The sequence below is a fragment of the Ornithorhynchus anatinus genome, chromosome 8, assembly GCF_004115215.2.
Source record: "Ornithorhynchus anatinus isolate Pmale09 chromosome 8, mOrnAna1.pri.v4, whole genome shotgun sequence".
Taxonomy (NCBI): domain Eukaryota; kingdom Metazoa; phylum Chordata; class Mammalia; order Monotremata; family Ornithorhynchidae; genus Ornithorhynchus; species Ornithorhynchus anatinus.
In genome coordinates, this window is record NC_041735.1 from 59,103,605 (window position 1) to 59,129,846 (window position 26,242).

Below are 26,242 nucleotides of genomic sequence, written 5' to 3' on the forward strand. Positions count from 1 at the left end.
CAGTTTTTCCATTTTTTTCTGAGGCAGGATGGCTGCCACTAACAACATTTTATCATGTCATCATTCATATTTATTGAACACTTATTATGTGCAGAGCACATAAGTGCTTGGGAGAGTACAATCCAAAAGAGTTGGCAGACCTGTTCCCTGCCCACAGTGAGCTATTTCAGAGGCTTCCAGCTCTGACTTCACTAACTTCACTCCTACACTGTCATTATTCACAGATGGAGATTTTGGGGTCCTTGCAAAATATCTAATGTCTAAATAGGATTTCCCTGTCTGCTGCTTCTCTTTTGTATTACTATTATATTATTTTGTAAAGATATTTGTTAAGCACTTACTATGTGCCAGGTACTGTAGTAAGCATTGCGGTAAATAAAAAGTAATCAGGTTGGACACGTTGGACACAGTCCATGTACTACGTGGAACTCACAGTCTTATTTTCTGTTTTACAGATGAGGTAACTGAGGCACAGATAAGTTAAGTGACTTGTCCAAGATCACACAGTAGACAAGTGGCAGAGCTGGGGTTAGAACCCAGGTCCCCGACTCCCAGGCCCATGCTGCATCCTCCAGGCCACCCTGCTTCTCTTGGGAAATAGGCCCTATAATATCACTTCTCTGGGCGCTGGGGGCTCCCTGCTCTGTGAAGCAGGAAACATTTCCAGAGGGAAACTTTTTTTTCTGTGAAGCAGTGCACCTTGGTCCTTCCCCTCAGCCAGCCAAACTCAGCCGTCTCCTCCTGCCCTGAAAGGAGGAGGAGGAGAATATCTCCTGGGTAGCCATTTTGATAGTCTTCACGCTTACTGACTTTAGTAAACGGTGATTTTTTTTTTCTTTAACGACACAGGAGAGCTGTATGAAAGTGCATAGAGCACACAGGCTAACTCTGATCTCCCTCAAACACAAATCTAATTTCACTTTACAGTAACTTCCCCTTTGTATTTGTTCTTTTTTCAAGCAGCTGCACCACAGCTATCAACAAAGGAGCGAAGTAATTTAGCTCAGAGCAAACTCACTCCAATTACCCATAATAATTCATAGGAGACGTTTTAAGCTTAAAGAAACAGTAGATGTAAAGATTTTTTCCCCTGCAAGTTCTTCCACTCATCTATTGTATCTGTTTTTCTCCAAAGATCTGAATATGAAGGAGGATGTAATTAAAATCGGGGAAAGGTGGTAGAGAGAGGAGATAGAGATGTGATGGGGTGCAGGGTTTCTGAATCTTGGACGGATGGAGAAGACGATAAAAAAAGGAAACTGGGGAGCAAACTTGAGTCCAAGAGGAATGTGGAAGGTGGTGAAAGGCAGGTTCTGTGAGCACCCCTTGAGCGGGTATTTCTCACTCACCTCAGTTGTCTCTCACAACTTGACAAGGAGGACTGAATCCCAAATCTTCCTTTTATCTTCCACATTCTCCTCTTACCCTTTACCAGATGCCCCTTATTCCTCATGTTCAGCAGTGGACCGTTTGCCAGGAACTGCTGGCGGTCTGGGCAGGGACAGGGAGGAGAGATGAGGGAAGCAGCAAGGTCCAGTGGAAAGATCTTGGGCCTGGGCGTCAGAGGATCTGGGCTCTAATCCTGGGTTTGCCACTTGTCTGCCATGTGACCTTGGGCAAGTCACTTCACTTCCTCTATGCCTCAGTTGCCTCATCTGTGGATTTAATGCCTGTTCTCCCTCCTACTTAGGATGTGGGCCCCATGAGGGGCCTGTTGATCTTGTATCTACCCCAGCTTTTAGTACAATGATTTGCACATAGTAAGCGCTTAACAAATAGCACAATTATTATTATTATGAGGAAATCATGCTTTTGAGGCAATAGCTGGGGTGGGAGCCGAGCTGGAGCTTTCTTCCTGCTCTAGTTCTCTGAGAGCAAAAAGGTGAGGGAGATGGGTGACCTTGGCCCTTTCCTCTCCAAGCATCTCCCACTGGGAAGAGCATCTGTGGCTCCGTCGTCTCGAAGCCGACGACTTCTCCAGGCCGAAGCTTGCGGAGTTGTGTCCCGGGGCAGGGATGCCAGTTAGAGCCTCCCATCACTGTACTTTTTTGTTATGGTATTTATTAACCTATTATCACTATGTGCCAGGCACTGAATTAAGCATTGGGGTAGATACAGGCTAATCAGGGTGGACACAGTCTCTGTCCCACCTGGTATTCACAGTCTTATTCCCCATTTTACATTACTGAGGCACAGAGAAGTGACTTGTGCAAGATTGCACAGCAGACACGTGGTGGAGCTGGGATTTTATTTAGGGACTAAGGGCCCTGGCCTCAGGCCCCAAACTCTGGGCTTCCCCCAAGTCCCGTTCTCCTCCACACACATACACACACAGCAGAGATCGATCGATCAGTCGATCAGTCACTGGTATTTATTGAGCATTTACTGTTTGTAGAGCATTGTACTAAGTATTTGGGAGAGCTAATTAATATAACAGAATTGGTTAATAATAATAACACTAGTATTTAAGTACTTAATATGTGCCAAGTAATAATAATTGTGGTATTTGTTAAGCGCTTACTATATGTCATGCACTGTACTAGCGTTGGGATAGATCTAAGATAATCAGGTCCCACATGGGGCTCACAGGCTAAGTAGTAAGAACAGGTATTGCATCCCCTTGTTGCAGATGAGGGAACTGAGGCACAGAGAAGTTAAGTGACTTGCCCAAGGTCACACAGCAGACAAGTGGAGGAGCTAGGATTAGAACCCAGGTCTTCTGACTCCCAGGTCTGTGTTCTTTCAACTGGGCCACCCTGCTTCTCTAAGTGTGGGTGTGCTAATATGTACTAAGCACTGAGGTTAATACAAGGTGATCAGATCTGACATTAGTCCCTGTCCCACATGGGGCTTACCATTTATGTAGGAAGAATAGAAATTGAATCCCCATTTCACAGGTGAGGAAACTGAGACATGGGGAAGGTAGATGACATTCTCAGCGTCCCACCGCAGGCCACTAGAGATGGGATTTGAACCCAAGTCATCCGACTCCCGAGCCATACTGAGTGGGTGGGGGTGGGGGTGAGGATGAGGGCTCTTCTCCTAAAGTTGCTCGGTTTTCCTATCCCTCCCTGTCTGTAGCAAGTGACCTTGGGAGGATGCAGGAGATGGTGTGGCAAAAGGAATGTTCCAAAAGTTGGAAATGGGGAGAGTGGGAGGAAGTCAGCTAGGGTCCTTTCCCCTTTCCTTCTTCCCTTCATCAGGGGCAAATGCTCCATTGTCCCCCCATGCCTCCTTCTCCTCTTCTGGCCTCTACAATCAATAAGTGATATTTATTGAGCGTTTACTTTGTGCAGAGAGAGCACTGTACTTCTGCGTTCTCCCACATTCTCCCTCAGGCCTAGAACTCCTTCCCACTTCATATCTGACAGGTCCACCACTCTCCCCAACGGAATCTCCCCACTGTAAAAACCCTCATAAAATCACATCACTTTCCATCAGCCTTCTAGACTAAGCCTTTTATTTCCCCTACCTGCCTTCCCCTCTGTGTTGACTATGCACTCGGCTATGTACTCCTTAAGCACTTTGATATTCACCCGAGCCCCACAATACTTTAGTAAATAGTCTTATACTCTACTATTTCCCATATCCCTAAGGTCTTTCAAGTTCTGTTTCCCCCTCGTGGGCAGGGAGCGTGTCTACTAACTCTTTTGTTCTTTCCCAAGCACTTTGTTCAATGCTCAGTAAATACATTGATTGATTATTAAGCCCCTGGAAAAGTACAGTGCAATATTGTTGGTAGGCATGATCCCTGCCCACAAGGAGTTTATAGTCTGGAGGCAGGAGACAGACATTAAAATAAATTACAGATAGGGGAAATGGAAGAGAATGAGGATGTGTACACAAATGCTGTAAGGATGAGGGTGTGATAGATATCAAGTGTCCAGGGGTACAGATCTGCATGCATAGGCAAAAGAAGAAGGAGGGTGAGTAGGGGAAATTAGGGCTTAGTACAAAAGGCCTTTTGGAGATGATTTTAGTTCGGCTTTGAAGGTGGGGAGAGTGGCGATCTGTCGGATATGAAAGGGGTGGGAGTTCTGACCAGAGAAGGATTGTGGCTTAGTGGATAGAGCACAGGCCTGAGAGTCAGAAGGACTTGGGTTCTAATCCCGGCTCTGCAATTTATCTGCTGTGGCATATGTAAAATCGAGATTTAGACTGTGAGCGCTTTGTGGGGCGGGGACTGTGTCCAACCGGATTATCTCATATCTACCCCAGTGCTACGTTTTGTGCCTGGTACATTTTAAGTGCTTAATAAATATCACAGTTATTATTATTATTATTATTTACTACAGAGGATGTGGAGTGAGGTGTGTTCCATTCTGGGTATAATGGCACTAATCAGTTATCACAAAAAGCAGATTTTTCTGACCACCTTCATGTGCTCACAGGAGTTAGCTCGAATGAATCAGAACAGGCTGACTTGTGATGGAATTGATGGACACGTGCTTTTGATTAGAAAAGCTGTCCACAACGTTCATGTAGGGGAGCTCTCTGCTTTACTTGTATTTTGTGTTTGATTCACCAGGATGTCTGTTTCCGGTCCAAGTACCTCACTGAAGAGCTACGGAGAATTTTCACGGAAGACACTGACTCAGAGAGTGAAGATTTTGAAGGGTTTACCCAGAGCGAGCTGGACAGAAAGAGTAACACTGAACTAATGGTAATTGTTAGCAGCAACTATTTTACTCTAATCTGACTTTTCTCTCCAGCTGTGTCTCATGGAAATGTTCATGTTGAGAGATGTAAAAGCATCACTGATCACACATTTTTGCGTATTCTTTGAATGTGATTCTGTTTCCTTAGTCGGTATACAGGGTCAGGTGTAACTTGTATCAGTTACACGGATTAAGATGGGAGGGGGCAATAAACTTCCTGATTTGCCTTTCCTTCTCCTTTACCCAGTGTCCGGTGCATCATTGTCCTGGAAAGGCCAGAAAAGTGTTAGGCAGAAACAACAAAATGAAGGCATAGCTGATTGACCCATGGTCTTTATAAACTCAGAGAACTGAAATAGTGTGGACATTTACTTTTGTACATTTCTTAAATCCTTTCCCAGGGGATTGCTCTTTGAAAGTTGGGATCTAGTTGGCTCTCAAGATATCTCAATGGTTTTAATCGCTCTATAGTTTCCTTAGGGGTCAATCAGCCAAAATTAAGGTGATGTCTTTTCTCTGGTGGTGGGTTCCTGCCTTGTGACAGACCTAGAGTGGTGTCTGTTTAGGTCATGGTGTAGATTGCTGAAGATATAATGGGCTCTTTCTTTCTCTCTCTCTTTGTTTTTCTCTCTCTTTGTTTCTCTCTCTCTCTCTATATATATATATCTCTCTTCTCCCCCGCTCCCTCCAACTTCCTCTATTTTTTAGCTCATGGAATCCGGTTTGAGTGATGAAGACAATATATCTTTGGAAAGCGATGAGGAAGAAGAGAAGAAGGTCACCCCTAGAAGAAGCAGTTTTGGTCTTCGAGTAGCATTTCAGTTTCCGTCAAAGAAGTCAGCAAGTAAATCAGAGGTGAAAAATAAGTTTCCTGAGCCATCATTTTCCAGTTTACGTGTAGAAAACCATCAGACCCCAACGGTTCTTAGGAGGAAGAAAAGCAGTAGACCCGAGAGAAGGATGGGCGGATCTACCTCGGAGTCAGAGTCGGAGGACGTGAGAGAGCGGGCTCAGGAGAACTCCAACGCGCTGCTGAAAAGGGCCATGAACATCAAGGAAAACAAAGCCATGGTAAGGAAGCTAGCAACCTGCAAACTCCCCAGGTCAGTTTGAGAAACTTACTCAGGGTATTCGAAGCCCAACCCAAAGAAATTCTGCAGGTTTCTTTTCAGTGTTTACTTTGTGTCAGTCAGTCATATTTATTGAACACCCGTAGTGTGCAGACCACTGTACTAAGTGCTTAGAAGAGTACAATATCATAGACACATTCCCTGCACTAAATGCTGGGGTAGATACAAGCTAATGAGGTAGGACATAGTACAAATCCCAAATGGGGCTTACTGTCTTAATCCCCATTTTACAGATGATGTACATTGAGGCATAGAGAAGTGACCTGCCCAAGGTCACACAGCAAGCAATTGGCAGAGCTGAAATTAGAACCCAGGTCCTTCTGACTCCCAGCCCCTTCCTTTTTCCACTAGGCCATATGTCTATCTTGTCGCTTAATCTGGAAAAAAAATTCTTTTAGTTCTATACTTATTTCCCTTCCAAAGCATAAAGCAATTTTCTCTAGTTGGAAGAGGAAACCTGATAGATTCCCTGGGTGGTGCCGTTATAAATAGACTCTGGCAAAGACGCTGAAATGGTTAGAGCGACTTTAGTGTAAGAATGTGAAATTCCTGGGGGGCCAGAATTGTACTGAAATTCAAAGCAAATCAACTCCTTGAGCGATTGTCCGGAAGATTAGGCACTGGCTTGTCAGCCAGCTTGCCCCATGTAGATAAAATTAGCCACCTCAGGAGGAGAAGAGAGTGGAAGGTTTTGACCAGACCCTGGAAGGCAGAGGCCTGGACCTAAGGGGAAATTCACTACTATGCTCTACCCTACGCTTCCCACCAGAGCCTTATGTACCCCAGAGTCCCTTCCCCTCCAACTATCTGGCCTGTAGGGCTGGTATTCCCGACTCCAGAGATACCCATCTGCCAAAACAGTTTTTTCTGTAAAGACGTCTTGCGCCGGCTGTGATGGCTGTGGCAGTGGAGTGTGCCCCTCACATGCTCTGTACTGGGAAAGAGACTTGCTTTCTCCTCACTTCTTCCTGCTAAACAGGAAAATTGGCAGGCCAGACCAACCTGCCAAGCAATCTGGTGTTAGACCTGTTGAAGTGCACTAGAGAACTCAACCTTCCCTGGGACAAGAACGTATTCGGGAAAAACAGCGGGTTGACCCATTCAGGTCCATGACTTCAGCGATTCGCTGGTGGAGAATTGAGGCACTTGGACTGAAGAGAACTGTCAACACAAGAGGAGAGGTGATTATTTTAAGCCTGGGCATTTTAGCTGGGTGAATAGCTCAGTGAGGACCTATTCTTTGCTGAAAGTGTTGGAAGTGAAAAGCTCTTTAGACTCGGAAGATTTGAACCATATTTGCAGAGTCCTCTTCACGTGTGACTTAAACCTAGAACTTTGTGAAGCAGCCTGGCCTGGTGGATAGAGTACAGGCCTGGGAGTCAGAAGGACCTGGGTTCTAATGCTGGCTCTACCACTTTGTCTTCTCTGTGACCTTGGGCAAATCACTTCACTTCTGTGGCTCAGTTACCTCATCTGTAAAATGAGGATTAAGACTGTGAGCCCCATGTGGGACAGGGACTGTGTCTAACCTGATTAGCTTGTAACCACCCCAGCGCTTAACAAATACCATCATCATCATTATTATTACTATTGTCATTGCTGAGTGTTCTTGAAATGTGGGCAGATCCACAGTAATGAAGCCTTCTGGTGTCAAGTACAACATGTTCAGTTCATTCGTATTTATTGAGGGCTTACTGTGTGCAAAGCACTGTATTAATTGCTTGGGAGAGTACAATATGACAATAACCAGACACATTCCCTGCCATCAACAAGTGTTTAACAGCCTTGTGTTTTACCATTCCAGCTTGCTCAGTTACTGGCAGAGTTGAACTCCTTACCAGACCTGTTTCCAGTGCAAACACCAACCACGACTCCGTGCGTAAGTAGAGAGGTCCTGAAGTTCTCTGCTATTTGCGTTTGTTCTCAGAAAGTGCCTAATGGAAAGTTCTCCCCTCTCGCCTTCCAGAAAAAGAGAACCCCAAGAAGGACATTCTCTGAAGGCCCCCTGGAGCGGCGGACTAACCCAGCCCGGAGTGCTCGGCCGCCGGAGAAGTTTGCCTTGGAAAACTTCACCATGTCGGCGGTTCAGTTTGCCGAACAGTTTAACACGTACCGAAGGCAGAATCTTCTTAAGAAGAAATTCAGTGGGGTACTTTTCCAGTTGGAATTCTCTCTTCTTTTGCGTTGCGGCTGGGAAGAAGTCATACAGATCCCCTTTACCCCACACCCAGGCTAAGAGGGTGCCAAAACCAAAATTGCCTGACAGAGAGGAAGAATAAGGGCAGAGGGAGGAGGGAAAGGGGCTGGAGAGTTGCTCATTAAAACCTGTTCAATAGCTAGATAACTATAATATATTTATTCATACCCTTTATATAAATGATGGGGAATATGTAAATATAAATCAATAGCTGCCGGTGCTCAAAGATGACTGCTGTGAAGTTGAAATTCACCTAAGGGGCTGTGTGTGTGTTGCTGAATAAAGGCCAGTGGTGGAACCTGTAGTACTGATCACACTGGGCACGCACAAGGGCTGTTGTTTGTTGTTAGTAGCTGTGGGCAGGTTTTCAGTTTTGCCTGCTTGTTTCCTGATCCTAACTTGGCTCCCTGTCTAGAAGAGCCGCTCCATTCCCGTTTCGAGCATCAGGGTGTACACTGGTCAGGTTGGTGTTACCAGAGATGAGAGCAAAAATTAACTAAGCAACTGGGGACACAGCCCATCCGGCCATAGGTGCCCGTGACAAAAACTACTAGGGCCCAGTTTTGAAATGTGCTTTATTCCATTTCAATCCCATGTGAACCCAGCAACTTGGACTAGAGCCCCTAGCTGGTTATGGCCCAAGAAGAGATGAGAGGCATTGAATTGTTTTACAGGGGAAAGTCCGGGTCCACCGAAAGCGAAGATGGGCCTCGTTCCGACCGGTGGAAGACATAACGGAAGAGGATTTAGAAAACGTGGCAATTACTGTTAGAGATAAAATCTATGATAAAGTTTTGGTAAGTGCTTTTAACTCCTAGAGACTTCTAGGGGACACTTCTTTCTCAGTTTGTACCCAGAGGGGTGAAGGAGGATGGCCTCCCCAGCACCATGAAGTACGTTCCGTGTCTGCAAGTGAGTCTTTTCAGAATTCGTTTTTCTGAATTGCAGGGCAACACGTGTCATCAGTGTCGACAGAAAACCCTAGACACAAAGACAGTGTGTCGCAACCTCGGCTGTGGGGGCGTGAGGGGGCAGTTCTGTGGGCCATGTCTCCGCAATCGCTACGGGGAAGACGTGAGGAAGGCGCTCCTGGACCCGGTAGGTTGCTGGTGTTGTTGCCTAGAGCCTAGATGTAATGTACACAGGGCAGCCAGAACAGATCTTCTCACTAGCGCACTATTAGGGGATTTTACTCTCAATCAGTCAATCAATCAATGGTATTTATTGAGCATTTACTATGTGCAGAGCACTGTACTAAGTGCTTGGAAGCGTACAGTACAACAGAATTAGCAGACATGTTCTCTGCCCACAGTAAATGTTCAATAAGTAGCATTGCTTGATTGATAATTGGGGAGGGCTGAAGCTGTGAGAACAGTCTGGGGGATGAGAGAAAGGTCCCCAGGGGTCAAAGGAGACTGGAACTTGGCTCTTTGAACAGCTTTTGGGCCTTGACGGTGTTCCGGGGAAATGATCGTTATTGCTCTCCCCTTCTGCACACTGAGGTCTGTACCCTTCTTGGCTCTGCCCGTGCCCCACTTGGGGAATCAACAGCATGGCCCAGTGGACAGACCATGGGCCTGGAAGTGGAAAGAACCCGGGTTGTAATCCTGGCTCTGCCACTTGTCTACTGTGTGACTTTGGGCAAGTCACTTAAGTTCTCTCTGTCTCAGTTGCCTCATCACTAAAACAGGGAATCAGACCGTGAGGCCCATGTGGGACATGGACTGTGTCCAACCTGAGTCACTTGTAACTACCCCAGCACTTAGTACAGTGCCTGGGACATAGTAAGTGCCTAACAAATACCATTAAGAAAAAAAAAAACCAGAACAAACCCTGGCAGGTTGAGGAAGTTGGACGGGGCCTCTGCTTTAGGAAACGTGAGCTCTGGAGTTAATGTTGGCCACTTTGGCACATAAAACAGGATGGGGCTGTTTTACCAAGATTTGTGTTAGGTGTCCCTCTTTTCCAGGAATGTTGTGGAATGAGCAACACACTAAGCTCCCTGAGGGCAGGGATCATGTCTACCAACTCTACTGTATTGTGCTCTCCCAAGAGCTTAGTACAGTGCTCTGCACACAGTAAATGCCAGTGATTGGTGGGAGACGACCCCCAGCCTCTGGCACCACTGCGCTAATCACCTGTTTGTCGTTTAGGATTGGGAGTGTCCTCCGTGCCGTGGGATCTGCAATTGCAGTTACTGTCGCAGACGGGACGGCCGCTGTGCTACCGGAATGCTCATCCATTTGGCCAAGTTTTATGGCTATAATAATGTCAAAGAATACCTGGAGAGGTAAGACTGCCAATCAGAGCATGTTAAAGCCCGCTGCCATATTTATGCCCCATTAGTGATTGCGTGGTCCTGGAAAATGTCATTGCAGCTAGGTCTCAGAAACACTGAAAACTCACCTACCTATCCCACCTTAGCAGAGGCCCAGGTAGTCCTACAACATAGTAGCTCCCACCTTCCCGCTGCTATCCACGGTTTGGGTCCAACTGACATCATCAGAGCCTGTGAAGTACACATTGAGGCGCCGGCCCCGGGCAAGGCCGTGGCTTCATCCCCTCGTCCACGGGGGGGGGGGATGAGCAGAGGAGAGTGCCTCCGTCTGCCCTGCCGCCAGCTCTTTGCCCACTGTCTCCCTCTGACTTCCTCCCCCTTCATCCACAAACACACCACCACTACTCACTTTCAAAGCCCTCCTAAAATCACATCTCTTCCAAGAGGCCTTTCCCAAGCGCTTAGTACACTTCTTGGTACACAGTAAGTGCTCAATAAATACGATTGAATGAATGAATGAAAAGCCCTCATTTCCCTTCCTTACCCTTCCCTGTGTTATCTGTGTGCTCAAATCTGTACCCCCATTTGCACTTGATCTTCAGCCCCACAGCAGTTTTGTATATGGCCTTACGCTCTGCCATTTCTATCTGTAATTTATTTTAATGTCTGTCTCCCACTCCAGACTGTAATGTTCACGGGGGTAGAGATCATATCTACAATAGTTGTGTTGCACTTTCCCCAGCACTTAGTGCAGGACTCTGCACACAGTAGGAGCTCAGTAATAATCATTGATTGATAAATGGAAGCATAGCTCATGCATACATTTCAATCTGTGAGGCATTAGATACTGTTGCCTTTGGTTCATTTTCAAATTTGAGTTAAAGTAGTGTCAGGTGATCCCCGTCTCTAAGGCCAGGACACAGGATTTCATAGTTTTTTTAAAAAAACACAGGCTGAAGGGCAACCTTCATGCTATAGGGGAAGGGGGTGAGGTTGGTTCATGGGTGGTGACCCTTTCTTTCCCTATTATTGCAACTGCTCTCTTCTTTATTTCTTGTCAGCCTACAGAAGCAGCTGGTAGAAGACAAGTAGGCGGCAAAAGGATTACAACTTGTTTCACCTTGCAAGTTCAAGATTTTACAGATATTATTACACCAATTGGTGTTGGGCCAGCAGGCAGAATATACTACTTCAGTGTATTCTAATATTTGTTTCATTCTAAATAATGGTTTATAGTTTTGCAAAGATTTCTCAGGAAAACTTCTTAGTAGAGGAATCTTACATACCGTATGTGAGTGTGTATGATACTTAAATATTACACTCACGGTCACTGTGTTTTGGAAAAAATGGCTTATAAATGAAAGCACAAGATGGCTTGGGGTTAATTTTCAGTCAAGAGAGATTTTAGAGTTGGCGGTCACCGCTCATCTTAGTTAAAGGGAGAATCTGTTTGAGTCTTCTGAAAACTTTGATCACCTCAGGCATATAGCTGTTTATATAATGAGGTTGTCTTGTCCTTATTCACTTCAGCCTGAAGCTGGTGTTCATTCAGAAACTCACGTTTCTATGGAACGTCGTCTTTGAGGAGTAACCACGGCCTGCCTGTTTTGACTGTAGTTCCAGTACTACTCCTTTAAATGCTTGACCATTTGTAATCTAATTTTCGTTTATTCCGAAGTGCAATTAACCCAAAAGCTTGTAAGTCCGGGGCTTAATTTTGAAAGTGTGTTGCCTTTCTTGCTTTTAGAAAAATACCACCCAACTACCAGCAGCTGGACCCTGTCTGAAACCCTGAGCCTCTGGAGCATTTTTCATTAAGAGGAGTTTCTGTAAGGGGAGGGTCTCCTGCTGCTGTTTGAGCCAGCTGTTGGGGGTGGGGGTGTCTTTTTTTAATTATTTTTTTAAACCACAGATGGGAAAAGAAGGTAGAAGAAAACCATTTCTTTGACTTTCTCAAGATCTGCAAGAGCAAATAAAACCCTGCTTAGTGACAGGGAGGCTTTCAGCCAACAGTGTGTTTTTTTTGTTTTTTTTCAAAATTATAGAGATACATTTTAATTATAGTCTGGATGCTGAAAAACTATAAAAGTTACTTTTATTTTCTATATCAAGAAAGAGACATAATGTTTTAGAAAGAGCAGAGGAGCTTTGTGAATTTCAAGCTTGAACACACATCCTGGCTGTCTAAATTTTCATTGGATGGATGTTTTCTCCCACCCCAGAGCATTGGGAAATGCCAGAGGAAGGGTCTAAGCTGAAGGCGAAAAGAAGAATGTACACACCAGCCGGCAGTAGCATGAACTGCGGCAGAGGGCGGTCAGTCGGGTAGCGAAGAGGGAGCCCCCCGAAAGGCAAGAAGCGCGGAGGGACACTCACTGTGGTTCTTTGTTCTACACTGCCAGCAGCAACGCCGCTCCCGTGAGCGTCCATTTGGCCTCCTTGTGTCTGCTTTTCAGCCGGAAGGTCCAGACGTAGGTGGGGCCTCGGGACTTGGTTTTGTACACGGGACACTCGTACGTATGCCTGAGCTCCTGCCTGTCCACGGGCACGGCTTTTACAAAGATGACTGGCATCGGGTGGCTTAGCTCCATGAGCCGGGCTTCAGCTAGGACCCCCGCCTGGACGTCCCACCTCGCACCTAAAACGGAAATTCAAAGTGGAAATGCTGGGGAGGGTGAGAGGCCTGGCGTTGTCCAAGTGTCTGTATGTCGCAATAAAAAAGTTCCAGGTTTATCCATCCCTCTCTCCCTTTATTTCTGGCCGTTGGGGAGGATTTTTGAGCGGAGGGCCAGCGAGACAGCACGGAGAAGCCGTTTAAGAGCCTGATTTCACAATCTCTCCTGGTTCGCTTGGCCTGATTCTTCACAGGAGCAATCTACTGTTACAGACTGGGAACAGTGACATCAGGCCAAGAGAGACAACAAAGCCCTCCTGCATTTTGTAAGTAGCTTGTTCATTCCACCCGCCCTGCCCCCAGCTGAGTGGTGTGTCTTCTGTTGGCAAACAGGAGCGAGTGAATGAAAGCAGGCTGAGAAAGCCCGCCAAGGGTGGCAAGCTGTGAGGTGGAGGGAGGGAAGGAAACTGCATTTTCAAGTTGGAACTGAAAATAACTGGCTGCTGAGTAAGGTGGAGAGGACAGGAAGGCCTCCCGAGGTGGCAGGTAGTGACTGCAGCATCAGCGGGGCTGAAGCTGAGGCAAGGTGAGGGTCCAAAACTAGGGTGCTTGACTAGAATCTCCAAGATCTGGGGTCTCCAGTCTCTTTCTGAAGGCTCCAGCCTGGCACAGTCCACTGTCTTCCTGCACTCGGAGGTGTGGAGGTTGTCTAAGGCCAGCTGTGCTCCTGAGTGAGACATCCTCGTGGCTCAGTGGAAAGAGCACGGGCTTGGGAGTCAGAGGTCATGAGTTTGAATCCCTGCTCTGCCACTTGTCAGCTGTGTGACTGTGGGCAAGTCACCTAACTTCTCTGTGCCTCAGTTACCTCATCTGTAAAATGGGGATTAACTGTGAGCCTCACATGGGACAACCTGATTACCCTGTATCTACCCCAGCGCTTAGAACAGTGCTCGGCCCATAGTAAGCGCTTAACAAATACCAACACTAATCCTGGATCCAGTAAGAGAGGTGGCAACTCTACCTAGGAATTGGCTGAAGTAAACCCAGAGTCCACTTTCTGTCTTCTTATTTCCATGATAGGCCATGCTCTCAACTGGCAAATTTTGGGTGATAGGAGTGACAGATGGTTTGATGCTCTAGAAACTCAGAGCGATCAGAAACCTGGTGGTATCCCAAAGGTCATTTGTTAGCTCTGGGGAGGGAGATTACTTGCTTTCCAATCTCCCCACCTCAAGCTTCTTACCTTCCAGATGGAGTCCCCAAATGTAGGCCCCTTCCCGGGGTGGGTGGCCATAATCTTCTCTGGATTTTTTGGTTACATCTACAGTCAAGCACATTTTGTCCAAAGGCCACCTGTTCTTGCGGGCTGTGCTCTGCATGATGGCTTGGCAAGAGGAGAAAGAGAAAGTTGATGAAGACAGTCTCTGTAAATAGGCAGCAACCCCTCCACCCACCCCAGGTCCGGGGCTGGCCAATGCCTGTGGCCAGGGGCTGGTCCTGGTGTGGAGGCAAATTAGGGCCATTTAGTGAATGGCTTCGGTGGGGGCAGGGGTGGCCAAGCCTCTGCAGCGACTGAAGAGCGACAAACGAAAAATAATGCAGTTGAGAGCCATAGACCAACAACTGTTTTACCGGGATGGTAAAGAGCAAAGAAGAGGCTTGGCCTTTTTGGAACACTGGTTCAGGGAAAAACCGGATGCTAGCAGGCGTAGATCTGGGCATTCTCCCTGGGTAGGGGCTGCTTTGAGATGGACAAGGGGCCTGGGTCTGCCCAACCTTCCCTCCGTCTCTTGAGGTTGATCCTGCCCTGGGGTGCAGTGACCACACTCTCCCGCTGAGAGGGAGAATGAGGCGAAGGTGCTAAGGACTGCCTAAAGGGGCCCATCTTTCAATCTATTTATCGAGCACTTTCTATGTGCAGAGCAACACAATCCTTCCAACACTTTGCTCCCCCTTTCCCATGGGAAGGCAGGAAGGAGCAAGGGGAGACCCAGAAACAGAAGAGCCAGGTGGCAGGAGGATGGTAATTTGAGGTTGAGTCTTCCCATTTCAGGATCATGGCTGAGTTAAATGGGCTTCCTTGGTCCTTACCCGTCAAGAAGGACTGAGGGTTAAAGAAACCCGAGAGCCACACCACAGCTGGAAACACAAGATCTTGTGTCCAAGTGTCCAGCTCGCGACACCGCAGGAGAAGGTCAGTCACCCTGGGGAGAAAAAGCAGGATTGTTTGAAAGAAGAGGCAAAGTTTCCCACCAGAGTTTAAAAACAAAACCCTGAAAATTTTTTGAGATGTGCTGCTGAGAGCTGCACCTATGTTTGCCACAATGAAAATAACAGAAAGGGGATAAGTTTATAGGGCTAACACTATACTCATACATTAGCCACTCAGCCCAACATTGTATGGGATTCATGGGATCCTAATACAAAATATGTTTTAGAAATCCTGAAAAGAGATCCAAGTGATATCCTGAAGTTAGTGGGATCGTTTTCTAATTTCCAAGCCTAGGGCCGGTTGGCTCGGCTCATCCTTTTTCAACAGAGGGGAAATCTCTCAACCCAAGTTGTAGTTCCAGGAATTTTGGAGGTCTTTCTTGAAACTAGTCATTTGCAAGTGGCAGAAACTTGTAGCTCCTTGGAAACCTCATCCCAGACAAGACTCCACTTGCTGCTGAGCCACGAAAAGCCAAAACCCTCATCATAAAGAAGGAGGAGGGGTAGGAGCAGGAAGCTCTAAGGAGAAGCCAGGGAGAAATTTCTCCAGCTCCAGGCCCTCTAGTCCTGCTGGCTCGCTTATATATGAAAGAAGGGAGCCCCGGAAGAAGAGGTAGAGAGAAAAGAGAAACTCAATCCATCGTAGATACTTATTGAGCACTTACTCTGTGAAGTCCTCTCTGGAATGTAAGCCCAATGTGGTCAGGGAAGATGTCTACCAACTCTATATATTGTACTCTCCCAAGTGTTTAGTTCAGTCCTCTGCACGGAGTACACAATAAATATGATTGATTGCAGAGTGCTGTGGACTTGGGAGAATTCAATAAAGTACATTCTGATGGAATGAGCACAGGACAGAGTTAGGAGATCCCAGTTCTAATCTGGACCTTGGGAAGTCACTTTTTTCTGTCTCAGTTTCTTCATCTATAAAATGGGAGTAAAGTACCTGTTCTCCCTCCCTGTTGGATTGCGAGCCCTGAGTAGGGTAGAGACTATGTCTAATCTTACTTAGCTCAGTATTTGGCACAAAGTACATAACCCAATCTGCACACTTCACTTCTCTAACACCATCCCACTCTCTTTACTTCTATCTTGTCTACCCTGCCCACATCCGCCCTCAGGCCTGGAATTTCCTTCCACTTTATATCCAACAGTTCACTACTTTCCCCAACTTTAAAAGACTCCTAAAATCACATCTCCAAGAGGCCTCTCTAAGTGTTCATTTCCCCTATCCATCCTCCTCTCTGCGTCACCTATGCACTTGACTGTATATCCCTTAAGCACTTTGATTCTCACCCAACACTTATGTCCATATGCTTATACTCTACAAGTACCCCATCTGTAATTTATTTTTATGTCTGTCTTCCCCTTCTAGATTGTAAGTTCATTATGCGCCTAATTCTGTTGTACTCTCCCAAGTACTTAATACAGTGTTCTGCACAGTCAGCACTTAAGAAATACCACTGATTACCATCATTATTAATAATTCCCCATACTGAGAAAGATTTGAAACCAAAAGAAACATGAGTAAATAAGTTGTTTCTAAAGAATCCCCTTTACGGCTGTTTACCCCAATGCAATCCACCCACCCATCTGTCGGACAATTTTGTTTCCCTAATAGGAAAATACTATCATGAGCCCCTGGCAGATAATAATAATTAATAATAATCATGGTATTTGTTAGGCATTTACTATGTGCCAAGCACTGTTCTAAGCGCTGGAGTAGATACAAGGTAATCGAGGTTGTCCCACGTGAGGCTCACAGTCCTACTCCCCATTTTACTGATGCGGTAACTGAGGCACAGAGAATAATAATGCTGGTATTTGTTAAGCGCTTACTATGTGCAGAGCACTGTTCTAAGCGCTGGGGTAGACACAGGGGAATCAGCTTGTCCCACGTGGGGCTCACAGTCTTAATCCCCATTTTACAGATGAGGTAACTGAGGCACAGAGAAGTGAAGTGTCTTGCCCAAAGTCTCACAGCAAACAGGTAGCAGAGCTGGGATTAGAACCCACGTCCTCTGACTCCCAAACCCGTGCTCTTTCCACTAAGCCACACTGCTTCTCTAAGCAAGGTACAGTGTATTGCACACAGTGCAGGACTTACCACTGAGTCAAGCCAGAAGTAGACGGATAAGCCAGTTTGGTCCATGTGCCTGGGACGGTGTCATAAGTCAATGCAAACTGCAGAGCTTCCATGTCAGGAGAAAATGTCAACTCCCCCTGGAATGGAGACCAAAAGCAAGAGAATTGGGAGTCCTGTAATATGCAAAGCCAAGTGTGAACTCAAACTTAGGACAAAAATTGAATCTTGCCTTTAAACCAAGATCTAGTCCCTCTAGGGACCTGCGGATCTCCTGGATTAGTGTGTTCATCCGCTCGCATTCTTGGAAACAGACGAGAACATACGGGCTGCGATCTGTGGTTTTGTGAGCTATCTCTGCCAGGTTAAATTCCTCTGGAAGTTTTTCCAAAATGTGATCCAGGACAGTCTTAACCTTAAAGGAGGAGCACAAACACAATGAGCAAATTAGAGAGATTTGTTCCCACTCTGTCCCCTCTCTCTTTTGGGTCACTGCTGTCTGTCCCACCAGAATACTGCTGAAATGGCCAAGCTCACTTTGGGCAGGGAATGTGTCTATTATATAGCACACTTAACTAGGGGGACCTTCTCCATCCTGTATCCTACTGCCCCTACCTTTTTTATGCTTTTCTATTTCTTAAAGTTGTAAGCCAACAGGAAGCAGGCCTTGCTTTTTTCTATAATATGCACATCACCCAGGGCACAGTTAATGCTCAATAGATGGGAAGCATTAATAAGACTCATTGGAATCTATTTTGCAGTTGAGTAGATAATGGATACGGCTAAGCTGGGAAGATATCAAAATAAAATTTTTGTATTTTCTGTGAACTCGTTGTGGGCAATAATTTATTTGTTTTATTGTACCCTCCCAAGCACTTAGTACAGTGCTTTGCACACAGTAAGCACTCAATAAATACTACTGAATGAATGGTGATGAATCTGCACTAAAAACGAAATCGACCAGGCAGATCAAACATTATTTAGTTCACCAAATCCAATAGGACAGGTGTGGTAGGTTCTAAACCAATGAAAAGAAACACTTCTTCCCATAGCAAATGATCAAGCTTTGGAATTCCCACAAGATGCCATCCAAGGCAAGAAAGATCAGCAGGTTTGAGAGCCTTAAATCAGTACATGGACTAGTCTATTTAAAACCTAATTTTCACACACTTCTGAAAATGAAAGGAACATTCAATGTGCTCTTAATTCTATCATCTTGGTGTAATTGACTCCCAAATCTACCTGACTAGCCCTGGCCTCTCTTCTGCAATCTCATATTTCCTCTTACCTCCAAGATATCTCTACATTGATGTCCTGCCAACCACTCAAGCTTGACATATCCCTATGCTCTTCCCATTAGCTCACACTCCACAAGTCTTAACAAAGACCAATAAAATAGTAATGATTATTATTATTAATAATAATCCTCAAACCCCATACTAACAAATTATAAACTAGCAAACTTTCCTTTCTCCATAAAAATTTATGACCAGTAACTAACTGTACTGATGCCTCATTCCACTAAGATTTAATAGTTTTTTACAGAAAACACCAAAGAGCATTTACTAGAATACTAAGCACCACCATAAATCTTTAAAGTAATATTTGTCATGACAAATGTCCAGGTTCCAGTAAATTTTTATGAAATATATCTTTATAATATTTCCCATGTGTCATTAACCTACAAATTTCAGGAATTTGGAACAGATTTCCCCATCTTAATGAAGGTCAATTATATTTACCAATTAGAAAAGTCATTAACAAATCTTATAATACCCCATTTGTCTAGTAAACTCAGGTAGAAATTCAGTCCCTAGGAGGGAAATAGAAACACTATTCACTGCTCAGGATGGGGGCCCACCAAGAATCTAACACTTCATCCACTTGAACTGTGCTAGCATGAATGGAATTACTCATGATAGGGAGGTAGCAAAGCCACACACATGCAGGCACACCCACACACACTTACACTTTGAAACCTGAACTTCCGGATTCCTGGTTCTTTACAGAAAATCTTTTTTTTTCCTCCCTCTGCTTTCAAACTCTCCTGCTAGACAATCCCAGGCAGTGAAATAGTTACTAGCCATTTCCCACATGTAATGATTTTTTCCTGTGAGGAGGGTCTTATCAAACATTCTACATATCCCAATTCCTTATTATTCCTCTCCAACTCTCCCAGTATGGGTACTCTCTGTTAATGAGTTTATCTTGTCAGGAAGGATCCAAGGATATCACCACTCGGTACTGAATAAACAGCATAAATCAGTTTTTTCCACCTCGAATTTCTTCACACAAGGAGGATTCTGGGAAGGCACCGGGCACTAGAACCTCAAAGGACCAGACAGTGTTTGGGTGTCAGGGGCGGTGCAGCATATTAACCCGACCTCTTCCCTTCACACATCCCCCACTGCTTTGGTCTTCTTAACTGCAGTCTGCCTAACCTCTGTCTCTCACCTCACCGCCCACATTCACTGTTACTCCCTATTCTCTGACCTCCTATCCTTTTTACCTCGCCTGGAGAACCAAGCAAAGATGCTCTGCTGCCTCTCAATGGTCTGGAAAGCTTGCTGCTCTTTGGGCGAACACGTGCTTGAGACGAGGAAGATATGTGAGAAGCACTATTTAATGCCTTCTAAATACCAGAGGAAAACTCACTGGCCATTAATCGATTGATTGGTGGACTTCATTTTTAGATGAGAAACTGAGGACCAAGGAAGGTAAGTTAGCTGCCCAAGGTCCCGCAGCCTTTCTGCATAGTGCTGGAACAAAAATCCAGGTCTCATGATCCTGGCCTTATGCCCTTACAGGCAGGGAACGTATCCGCTAATTCATTCATTTATTCATTCAATAGTATGTATTGAGCACTTACTATGTGCAGAGCACTGTACCAAGCGCTTGGAATGTACAATTCGGCAACAGATAGAGACAATCCCTGCGCATTGACGGGCTTACAGTCTAATCGGGGGAAATTCTATGCTAATTCTGTTATATTGTACTTTCCCAAGTGTTTAGTACAGTGCTCTGCACAGAGTAAATGCTCAATAAATATAATTGATTAATTGATTTCCATTAGACCACACTGTTTCCCAATTAACTTGACATCCCCACAGTCCCAGAAGTGCAGAAAGGTGAACAAACCTCTCCTGACTTCACTTCCCTGCCTGTACTACACTTCAGAAGAAGTGATGTGATAATGTTGGCATTTGTTAAGCGCTTACTATGTGCAGAGCACTGTTCTAAGCGCTGGGGTGGATACAGGGTCAGCAGGTTGTCCCACGTGAGGCTCAGAGTCTTAATCCCCATTTTACAGATGAGGTAACTGAGGCATAGAGAAGTTAAGTGACTTGCCCATGGTCACACAGCTAAGTGGCAGAGCAGGAATTTGAACTCACGACCTCTGACTCCCAAGCCCGTGCTCTTTCCACTGAACCACGCTGATGACATGCCCCCTTTTGATTACTGGGTTGTGGGATCAATCCATCATATTTATTGAGCACTTATTGTGTGCAGGGCATTCATTCATTCAATCGTATTTATTGAGTGCTTACTCTGTGCAGAGCACTGTACTGAGCACTTGGGAGAGCACAATATAGCAATAAAACAGTGTCGGTAGACACATTTCCTGCTCACATCAGGCACACCACCAACCTTTTCCTCTTTAAACTGTACCAGCTCCTGCTGGACTGAGCAATGCCTGGGCTGGATCTCCATCAGGTTCCGGAAAAGGTTGTTTGCCGTCTCAGTCAGGAATCCTATTTCTGCATTTGGATGGAGCCCGTACAACACCGGGCTTTCTGGAGGAAGGTTCTCCTCCACGTACTGGTGGTAGCCCAGATAATCCAAGTTGCCTGGGGCTGCAAAACCTGGGGCCAAGAGAAACTCCCCATCACACTGTAAACACACAAGAAAATGGGTTATAATAATAATAATAATATTTGTTAATCACTTACTAAGGGTCAAGCATCCTACCTATATTTGTTTCTTCCCAGCTGGACTGTAAACTCCTTGAGGGCAGGGATCGTGTCTCCCGATTCTACTGTAATAATTGTATTTGTGAGGCACCTACGATGTGCCAAGCACTTTACTAAGCAATGCGGTAGATACGAGATAGTCACATCGAACACAGTCCCTTTCCCACAGGGAGTTCGAAGTCTTAACTCCCATGTTACAGATGAGGTGACTGAGGCACAGAGAAGTGAAGTGAATTGCCCAAGGCCACACAGCAGACAAATGGCGGGACCGGGATTAGAACCTATGATCTCCTGACTCCCAGGCCCATGCTCTATTCACTAGACCATGCTGCTTCATCAGTGGTGCTTTATTGAGTGTTTCCTGTCTATGGTGCACTAAATTAAGTACTTGGAAGAGTACAATGCAACAGAGTTGACAGATACGTTCCCTGCCCACATTGTGGTTATGCCAAAATATTAGCAACTGCCAGCCCTGTTGTCACTGGGCCCCGAGTCTTTGGGTTATTTTTCAATTAATAATGGTAATTGCTGAGCGCCACTGGATGCTACACACTGTATTAATGGAGTATCTCTCAGGCCTGCTGCATCTGCATTTCATAACTAAAGATTACCACAGATGAGATTTGAGATTGAACACTGAGCCTCAAAGCATGGTGTAGTAAGAAACAGCATGGCCTACAGAGAAGAGCATGGCCTTGGGAGTCAGAGGACTTACCTGGGTTCTAATCCCGGCTCTGGACTTGTCTGTTTTGTGACCATGGGCAAGACACAACTTCTCTGTGCCTCAGTTACCTCATCTGTAAAATGGTGATTAAATCCTCCCCTTTCCAATTTGGACTGCAAGCCCCCTGTGGGACAGGGACTGTAATATAACCTGATTAATTTGTATTTATCCCAGCTCATAGAACAGTGCTTGACACATAAGTGCTTAAATACCATTAAAAACCATTAAAATGCCATTAAAAACCCTCTGGCATTAACAATTAAAGGAGATAGGTGGGTTCATAAAAGAAACACAGAACATACCTGAAGGAAATTTAGCTATCTGAAAAATTCATTGTGTTAAAATAGTTCCTTTTTTATTTTCCTGTGCTTCCTTTCTTTTCTTTTTCCTTTGTCATCCTTTGGCATTTCCCTTCTCTCTGGCTTTTCCTCTCTCCTTTATGGCTCCAGTTTTCAGTGTCACTAGAGTGGCCTAAGTATTAGCTATGTTTCCCTAAAAATCCAGCCAGGGTTTGGAATCCTGGACCCGATTCCTACGCCCGAATCTTCCAAATGTCCCCTGCCTGAAGGGGTTGATCTCCGGTCCAAGTACGCTTCATGATGACTCAGGTACTACTTCAACACAACTAAGCACTTAAGGGACAGCTTCCCACAGCACTGATGTACATATTCTATATACCTTATTACTTAAGTACTAACTCATGTGTCTGTGCCTTTCCCTTCTTCATCCTACCTATAATATATTTGTTTCTTCCCAGCTGGTCTGTAAGCTTCTTGAAGGCAGAGGTCATGTTTATTGCTTCTATTGTAATAATTGTATTTGTGAGGTGCTTACTATGTGCCATACACTTTCCTAAGCAATGGAGTAGATACAAGATAATCACGTGAGACACAGTCCCTGTTCCACATGGGGTGCACAGTCTGCCGGATGGAGATAATGTATTTAATACCATTGTAAAGGGAAAGTCCTTGAAATGATATTTGCTTAAAATGAAGTAGTGGTGGTGGGGCGACAAAGTCATTTGGACCAAATATTTGGTTGGATTATAGCATGATCGTTCTGAGAGTTCCACAGGAGACCTTGGAACTGGCCTCTCTGCCCATTCTTTCCCACAGTTTGTGCACTGTGTCTACTGGAACCCCTCGAAGATGGGAACGACCAAAAGTTAAATAGCAAAAATGAAAGCCGCGTTTGGTGATCACAATGCCAGAAGTGCTCTCCTTGCCTCTCTTCCCCTCCACTTCACCCACCGCCTCTTCCCCAGACCCCTTAAAGCCATAAGAACTTTGACTTGTTCGAGGAGCTCTTTGAAAACGATATCCCCAGACACAAAGAACCTCACTTCAGACTTGAGTGCCTTCATTAAAAGCTGCTTCTTGCCGGGCAGGGCCGACTCCAAGCTGCTCTTCACAACAAACACTCCTTTCTCACGGAAGCCCCTTCTAAGAAAGCACATTGGCTTCAAAAGCTTCCTGGCAACTCACAGAGCTGGTTAGTCTTGTATAAACAGCCTGCGGGCCTGTGGATCCACTTTGGCCCCAGTGACAGCAACCAAAGTTTAATGAACTCCTTGCTGCTCCCCCTGCCTCCAGACCATACTGAAGTCTCATCATTCTGAAACACTGCTCAGGGCCTTGTCTCTCTATTCCTCAAAAACCTCCATTGGCTACCCACCTCCCACATCATCAAATAGAAGCTCTTCACTGCTGGCTTCAAAGCTCTCCACTAGCTCGCTCCTCTTTACACCTCTAATCTCTTTACCAACTCCCAGTTTCCACATCTCCCCAGCTCATCTTCTCCCTGTCCCTCACTCACACTTCTCTGGCATCTGATCTTTTACTCCATGGCCTTACCCCTTGCTTGGATCTTTCTCTCCTTTCAAATCCACCACAACCGTAATTCACCCTGCTTCAAAGTCCTCCTGAAATCCTACCTCATCCAGGAAACATTCTCTGATAGAATTTCACCACTGCAGGTCACATCTTCCCAACATCCACCTTGGCACTGATGAACATCCCCCGACTAGACTGTAAGCCCGTCAAAGGGCAGGGACTGTCTCTGTTACCGATTTGTACATTCCAAACGCTTAGTGCAGTGCTCTGCACATAGTAAGCGCTCAGTAAAATTAAAAAAAACCACCAAACATCCAACCAACCTTCACATTTCTGAACATAGCTATATAGTTAATGTATCCATCATTTTCCATCTTTCCTGACTCTACCCCTCTAGACTATAAGCTCATTGTGGGTAGAAAATGTGTCTGTTTATTGCTATACTGTACTCTCCCAAGCACTTACTACAGTGCTTTGCACACAGTAAGCACTATTCATTCATTCAATAGTATTTATTGAGCGCTTACTATGTGCAGAGCACTGTACTAAGCGCTTGGAATGAACAAGTCGGCAACAGATAGAGACAGTCCCTGCCGTTTGACGGGCTTACAGTCTAATCGGGGGAGACACAGACAAGAACGATGGCGATAAATAGAGTCAAGGGGAAGAACATCTCATAAAAACAATGGCAACTAAATAGAATCAAGGCGATGTACATTTCATTAACAAAATAAATAGGGTAATGAAAATATATAAAGTTGAGCAGATGAGTACAGTGCTGAGGGGATGGGAAGGGAGAGTGGGAGGAGCAGAGGGAGATGGGGGGAAAAGAGGGTTAAGCTGCGGAGAGGTGAAGGGGGGCGGTAGAGGGAGTAGAGGGAGAAGGGGAGCTCAGTCTGGGAAGGCCTCTTGGAGGAGGTGAGTTTTAAGTAGGGTTTTGAAGAGGGGAAGAGAATCAGTTTGGCGGTGGTGAGGAGGGAGGGCGTTCCGGGACCGCGGGAGGATGCGGCCCAGGGGTCGACGGCGGGATAGGCGAGACCGAGGGACGGTGAGGAGGTGGGCGGCGGAGGAGAGGAGCGTGTGGGGTGGGCGGTAGAAAGAGAGAAGGGAAGAGAGGTAGGAAGGGGCAAGGTGATGGAGAGCCTTGAAGCCTAGAGTGAGGAGTTTTTGTTTGGAGCGGAGGTCGATAGGCAACCACTGGAGGTGTTTAAGAAGGGGAGTGACATGCCCAGATCGTTTCTGCAGGAAGATGAGCCGGGCAGCGGAGTGAAGAATAGACTGGAGCGGGGCGAGAGAGGAGGAAGGGAGATCAGAGAGAAGGCTGACACAGTAATCTAGCCGGGATATAACGAGAGCCCATAGCAGTAAGGTAGCCATTTGGGTGGAGAGGAAAGGGCGGATCTTGGCGATATTGTAAAGGAGAAACCGGCAGGTCTCAGTAACAGATAGGATGCGTGGGGTGAACGAGAGAGACGAGTCAAAGATGACACCTAGATCGCGGGCCCGAGAGACGGGAAGGATGGTCGTGCCATCCACAGTGATAGAGATGTCTGGGAGAGGACCAGGCTTGGGAGGGAAGTTGAGGAGCTCAGTCTTGCTCATGTTGAGTTCTAGGTGGCGGGCCGACATCCAGGTGGAGACGTCCCGGAGGCAGGAGGAGATGCGAGCCTGAAGGGAGGGGGAGAGGACAGGGGCGGAGATGTAGATCTGCGTGTCATCTGCGTAGAGATGGTAGTCAAAGCCGTGAGAGCAAATGAGTTCACCGAGGGAGTGAGTGTAAATGGAGAACAGAAGAGGGCCAAGAACTGACCCTTGAGGAACTCCAACAGTTAAAGCACTAAATAAATATGACTGACAATCTTTGGTCTTTATCCTCCCAGGAATTAAATAATTTGTGTCTGTATATCTTCCAGCTCTATTTCACTCACCCAAGCAATTAGTGCACTGCAAGCTCATAGCCAGCACTCAAATACCATTGATGATAATGGACTTATCTATGAGAAAATAAGCAGATAGAGGTGAAAATCTCTCAAAGTCTTTAGGATCTGGAGAGATTATTTTGAATATTGTTCCTACATTCCTGGGTTTGCTAAAGCCCACACTATCCTTACTATTTCTTGAGAGTTTTGTCTACATAATACTTTTCAAAGTGTGACACAAGCACCATGGAACATCTCAGTCACCATAAGTTTACTTTATTGAAAGGGGAAAAGTAATCTTATTGCTTACTTATGGCTATAGCTAATCTGTAAGTACAGCTAATGTAAAAGGGGTTATTTACTGTTAAAGATTACTATGGTCTGCAAACATTAAATTTAGTTCTTCATTCTACTTTCATCACTAGTTTTCCTCTCTAAACACTGTTCTTTCCAACCCTCTTTTTACCAAAAGTTCAGGTTTCTCCCCTTCCTCACTAGCAATCCATCAATCGTGTTTATTGAGCGCTGTGTGCAGAGGACTCTACTAAGCGCTTGGGAGAATCTAATACAACAAAGTAGGTATATGGCAAATGGCACTTCCTGACTTGACCCCTTCATCTGCCTC

At 45.6% G+C, this 26,242-nt stretch overlaps 2 protein-coding genes across 3 annotated transcripts in view; one reads left to right on the forward strand and one right to left on the reverse strand.

Annotated features, from left to right (window-relative positions):
• Positions 1-12,273, forward strand: part of CDCA7L (cell division cycle associated 7 like) — a 28,572-nt gene extending 16,299 nt beyond the window's left edge. For both annotated transcript variants that reach the window (XM_029070467.2, XM_029070466.2), the window contains exons 3-10: positions 4,529-4,663; positions 5,367-5,729; positions 7,593-7,667; positions 7,755-7,937; positions 8,660-8,782; positions 8,934-9,083; positions 10,139-10,275; positions 11,325-12,273. In XM_029070467.2, the coding sequence (XP_028926300.1) occupies positions 4,529-4,663; positions 5,367-5,729; positions 7,593-7,667; positions 7,755-7,937; positions 8,660-8,782; positions 8,934-9,083; positions 10,139-10,275; positions 11,325-11,355 (1,197 nt within the window). In that variant the 3' untranslated portion in view covers positions 11,356-12,273. The remainder of the gene's footprint in view (positions 1-4,528; positions 4,664-5,366; positions 5,730-7,592; positions 7,668-7,754; positions 7,938-8,659; positions 8,783-8,933; positions 9,084-10,138; positions 10,276-11,324) is intronic.
• A 68-nt stretch (positions 12,274-12,341) lies between these two features.
• LOC100083380 (dynein heavy chain 11, axonemal) overlaps positions 12,342-26,242 on the reverse strand; it is a 123,551-nt gene continuing 109,650 nt past the window's right edge. Inside the window, exons 26-31 of the mRNA XM_001513893.6 lie at positions 20,820-21,062; positions 17,404-17,586; positions 17,196-17,311; positions 14,969-15,081; positions 14,121-14,261; positions 12,342-12,901 (exon numbers count right to left, since the gene is read on the reverse strand). Coding sequence (XP_001513943.4) covers positions 12,654-12,901; positions 14,121-14,261; positions 14,969-15,081; positions 17,196-17,311; positions 17,404-17,586; positions 20,820-21,062 — 1,044 coding nt within the window. The 3' untranslated portion in view covers positions 12,342-12,653. The remainder of the gene's footprint in view (positions 12,902-14,120; positions 14,262-14,968; positions 15,082-17,195; positions 17,312-17,403; positions 17,587-20,819; positions 21,063-26,242) is intronic.